General features: G+C 36.4%; 2 protein-coding genes across 3 annotated transcripts in view; both read right to left on the bottom strand.

The window, feature by feature from the left end:
- LOC107703485 (receptor expression-enhancing protein 1-like) overlaps window positions 1-596 on the bottom strand; it is a 13,531-nt gene extending 12,935 nt beyond the window's left edge. For both annotated transcript variants that reach the window (XM_016506110.1, XM_016506118.1), the window contains exon 1: window positions 521-596. In XM_016506110.1, the coding sequence (XP_016361596.1) occupies window positions 521-552 (32 nt within the window). In that variant the 5' untranslated portion in view covers window positions 553-596. The remainder of the gene's footprint in view (window positions 1-520) is intronic.
- Window positions 597-2,931: 2,335 nt separating this feature from the next.
- Window positions 2,932-5,056, bottom strand: part of LOC107703548 (charged multivesicular body protein 3-like) — a 5,161-nt gene continuing 3,036 nt past the window's right edge. The window contains exons 4-6 of the mRNA XM_016506230.1: window positions 4,427-4,546; window positions 4,197-4,293; window positions 2,932-3,725 (exon numbers count right to left, since the gene is read on the bottom strand). Coding sequence (XP_016361716.1) covers window positions 3,533-3,725; window positions 4,197-4,293; window positions 4,427-4,546 — 410 coding nt within the window. The 3' untranslated portion in view covers window positions 2,932-3,532. The remainder of the gene's footprint in view (window positions 3,726-4,196; window positions 4,294-4,426; window positions 4,547-5,056) is intronic.

The raw sequence follows: 5,056 nt of genomic DNA, 5'->3' as shown, positions 1-5,056 counted from the left end.
TAACCCAACGGTTGGGTTAGTCCATATTTGACCCGCACTGGGTTGTATTTAACCCAGCATTTTTTAGAGTGTACCTACACGACTCCAAGCAATGACTCCATATTAACACCCTATTGTGCATTTCCAATAAATTATGTAAAACTGTTACATAATATGAACTGCTTCAAAAGCTGAGCTAAAATCGTTTCATATCCTGCATAATTCACCGTGTCACTGGTGTCAGATTCTTATTCTGGAGAACCATCAATATCCATTAGCTTGCAAGTGTACAGTAACCTACGGTAACCTTTGTAATCGCCTTTCAACATGTAAACAAAATAATCTAAACACTAACCAGAACGATTCGGACCTGATGCATAACCATATGTGATTTCATTCTGTCTAGAATTAAGAGGTGCCCTAGAAACCCTTGCGTTCTCGCATAAAAAAAAAGCTGAAAAACATATTAATATAAAGATTACGCACTGAATTTTCATGCATCCCAATAAAAATGCTTTACAAGAGCAGAATAAAGACTTACACCACAAGCCTAGAAATAATCCAGGAGACCATTGCGCTATGAGAGCGGCGTGCTGTCGACAGGGAGGAGTTTCCTTCGAGTCTGGTGTCGGCATTTATCGTTTGACAGACGCGTCTGCGCAGGCGCTCTGCTCTGAACGTGTGGGTTATAGATAATGGACAAAAAGAATAAACATAACGGACAAAAATAATACACGACCCATAAATAATTGTATGGGTCTGAAAACCCAGCGAGCTGCCTATCCACACAGCATTTTCATGTGCCTCAAATGCTGGTAAAGTAGACAGCTCATGTCACATGATGCCCAAACATGCTGTGCTGCCTGTGTAGGACTCGTAAGATTTCTGCCCGACACCAAAACTGTACAGAAGTTATAATAGGCTACTCTAACTCACTTATTTAAGCTCAGAGACGCCTGTCTTTGTGAAATAAACAGAGCTTCTATAGAGAAGTAACCTAGATTCAGAGTCAAAAGACACTCAGAAGATCAGGTTTCCTTCACACAGCTGGACAGAGAGCGAGTCAAAAGGAGAGAGAATCCCAAAAGACCGCGCTTAAGCAGCAGATAACAATACAGTCAACGAGATATATTACCGTTACTGTAAAAACCCTAATGCTATATAATAAATTATGATTTTAACAGATTACATTAGAACATCGGTTTCATCAGTGTTGTGAAATGTACTTTTTGCCTGTAAAATTGTATTAGTGTTATCAACATATTTTTCTAATATACAAAACAGTTTTGTCAAGATGTGAATGTTTTTCTACAACAGCAAAGGTCTGAAATGAAACAAAATAATCAATGCAGGGCTCCAGACTAACATTTGAGAGCAGTGGCACCAGCGCCACTAAGTTCTACAGAACTATGAGTATGAGAATATAGATAATTTAATCATAAAATTACTATTGTTTTGCATTAATAAGTGCAGTTACTAATAATATTACATGTTCATTTCTTGTTTATTTTTCTTTTGTTTATTGTTTATACAGATTTGACAGTAAAGCACTAAGCTTGAGTTAAGATGCATGCAAAATGTACTTTTATTAACAACAGTAACAGGTGCAAAATCACATTTTTATATAGAAAATGTATATATCAAAAAAAGTGTAACATTCTGACAAAATCTGATTTCTTGATGATTTGATATTTTATAATAGTGATTTTATAATTTCAAAATTGAGAGAAAAAGTAGAAATGAATGACTACTAAGCCAATAAGTGCTCCTCTGCTGCCCTCTACAGGTTATAATTGTGATTTGATGTATTTTTTTTTTATTTTACACAAGTGTTTGTTTACCACAAAGTATATTTTGGTCATCCCATTAAAAATAACATTCAAACTGGATCATTTTAGAGCTTAAAAAGTGCTGGAAATAGTCGTGTGAAATGCTTGAAACTCGACTCGACTGAAATTCGACTATTTCTACCACAACAGCATGGTTAGTTAGCGTTACTGCTTCTGGTTTCCTGACGTATGTCAGCGCTGTTTATCACAGAGAATTCTGTGCAGAATCTGAATGATTCTCACTAGATCTCGCAGCAACCTTATCACTGTGCGGCGAATTCAAAGGCTTCTCACTGGATCTCGCAGCACTGTGCATCTGTGCAGTAACAGTGTCGCGAAATCAACTTTGGCTCCCGTGTAAAGCTGTTCTGAGCTCGGGCAAGTTTGTTTGCGTCGTGGTCCGAGCTGATAGCGCGGTTTAGTTTCGCTTGCCGTGTGATGTTTCTCAAATGCAACAGAAATGGCAGCGCTTATGAGTTGGACAACGCGGTGGTCGCGCCAGTGCGACTGCTCACAAAAATTAGTCGCACCGGCAGAAAAAATGGTCGTAAAATGCGACCATTTGGTCGCAGTCTGGAGTCCTGCAATTTGGTTCATTCAGGAAATTATAAACGAGTCAACATACTGAGCCTGGATCTGTACAAAATCCATGTACTTGTCACTCCAGAGTGCACAATTTATGCCAAATAAGCAGATATTAATGGGTCATGCCATACTAAATTGGTCATGCCAAAACTAATTATGAAGCCACAATGCACAAAGAGTAGTTGTTTCATATGGAGAGTAGACAAATTAGAATGATAGCAAACTGACAGCAGACCAATATTAAAATATCCAACTTAAAATATAACATAGGTCTGGTTGAAGAAACTATTTCATAAATTGTCAGCCATTTACATCATTAGGGGAAAACATCTGTCTTGTAAGCATTTCAGTCATCTAAAAGCAAAAGCATAGTAAAAATAAAATACTCATAATTAATAACATACACAAAAATGTGAGGGGTGTACTCACTTCTGTGAGATACTGTAAGTGGATTTAAACCATAACAAAAGTAGCAGAAACAAAGACAGAAATGCGATCAGCTCATTGAAGTCTGAAACAACTAGTGTGTAAAAGCCAGTCAGTTATTGACCACAACCATTCCTTTATTCCGAAAGCCTTTTATAACTTGCCAACAACTTTACTTACAAAATAACAATGCAAACAGATATATTTTTATATTCAGTATTTGTACAAGATTTACAAGTAATGGCTTCCATCAAGTTGTCCTACTCAGTAAAAAACAATTTACCAGATATAGGAAAGAACTAGTCACTTCGCCTAAATAAGGCTTGAGACAAACGATTTCGACCAACGATATGACGTCACTACACAATAGATTCTTGGACAAGCTGCTTAACTATAGGCATAGATCCAAATCAGTGGAGTCAGAATATCTAGAAATAAAATGGGATTAAGTAAAAAGCGAATGATTTGAAATAGCCATCCACCTGCTACTATATAACAACTAAATATCAGACTTCACTGTTCTTTATTATATGTGATATAGGGTTCCTTTTATTTCAATATCCACTATTAATATAGCTTTGTTCATTTTATGTGAAGTCCGAATTTAGTGCTAAATTTAATGTACCAAAGTGTCTTTATGGGTAAGAAAAGCTACAGAGGAAGTAAGATATGTTGTCTATGCCTATAGAGCTCAAGGGGAAAAAACAGGTCTTTTAGCTCCTAAGCGCTGCTAGCCTGGAATGCATCTCCTCGATATCTTCTTCTTCTTCTTCTTCTTCTTCCCCTTCTGAGGCTGCCGTGGCTCCAATCGGCACTGGTTCAGGCAGGGCATCTGTGACTTTTCTGGGTGCTTTTCCAAGTGCACCTGTTATTAAACAAAGCAATAATTTCATCTTTGGTTCATATCTATGAGTGCATAATGATAAAATGTTTTGTGCGGTAGCACTTTTCATCATAAGAAAAGGCTGGGGAGGTGACATAAATTGGCCATTTCCACATTCTACACAAAAATTGGTTTACAGGGAAAAAAAACAGCAGCTGTGGTTGCCCACATTAGGCTTTACAAATTGAACTTAAATTTACAGTAAAAAAAGTATATTTCATTAATATAATGTTAATATACCAACCTACTGAAGTACTAAAATCTGTTTTGTGCCTCTATAATACACTGACAACCACCAAAAACACTCGCTGTAAAAAAACACTCACTGTAAAAAAGTGTTTTTGTAAATAAAACGAGAGTATGTTTTACAATAAAATACTATTTCAATTTTTCTTTAATAAAATTTCATGTTTAATTAAATGCGTTATCTGCCATTTCCTTGTAATGTTTTTTAACATTTACTAGCAATTTCTGGGTGAAAATAGTTTCATCACCCATTTTGTTTCAGTGCAGGTAATAATGAGAGAGCCACATCAATCAAAACAAGTATCTTTACCAGAAACTGAGGTAAATGCATCATGTCATGGTACACTGCCACATGACACAAAAATAATGCAAAAGAATTAACAACACAAGATTTAACATAAAACCATAATGTAAACAAAGAAGAAACAGTTATTTAAACTAGATAAAAAGGTTCGTCAAGACAAACCTTAAAGTTGGCTTGGGAAAGCCAGACTAGAAAGTTTGAAAAAGTTTGAAATCTCTGGGATTTTAACCAGGCTGTTCATGGCCTTCATGACCTCTGTGCTCTTCTGCATGGCACCTGCCACTCTTAATACAGCTGTAATGGGAAACCAATGAACAAATGTATGAGTAACACTTTATATAATAAGGTTAATATTATTGAATAATTAAGTTGTTGAATATATGCTGCATTGGTAGTGAAAGAACAGAAGTATGTTTGCCCACAAGGCTGAGAGGACGCGAACATTAGCAGCACCTCCAGCGGTTAAAACAATGTGAGTCCGACCCAAATGTTTAATGTCACTATTGTTACAATATATTTGCATTAGTTTATATACAATTGGTCATCTAGCCCACGAGATGCGCCGCTGCTGTGTTATGCATTCAGAATATTAGAGAAATATAGAAGCTCAATGCGGAGAAGATCTTGATTAGGTTAAAACCGAAACCAAGCCATTAACACAGAACGCATATTCAGCGCATTTTTTAGACGGACAAATATAACTGCTGCACTCGCGTCTCACACAAGAGATGTATAGAAAGCTATGCAAAGTTAAAACAGTTTAAACTTTTAGAAAACACGTCACGAATTTGTGGAGGTTTATTC

Source organism: Sinocyclocheilus anshuiensis, unplaced genomic scaffold (genome assembly GCF_001515605.1).
Source record: "Sinocyclocheilus anshuiensis isolate Anshui unplaced genomic scaffold, SAMN03320099.WGS_v1.1 scaffold2045, whole genome shotgun sequence".
Classification (NCBI taxonomy): domain Eukaryota; kingdom Metazoa; phylum Chordata; class Actinopteri; order Cypriniformes; family Cyprinidae; genus Sinocyclocheilus; species Sinocyclocheilus anshuiensis.
Note: the sequence above shows the minus strand (reverse complement) of the source record. Positions and strands in the feature narration are given on the sequence as shown.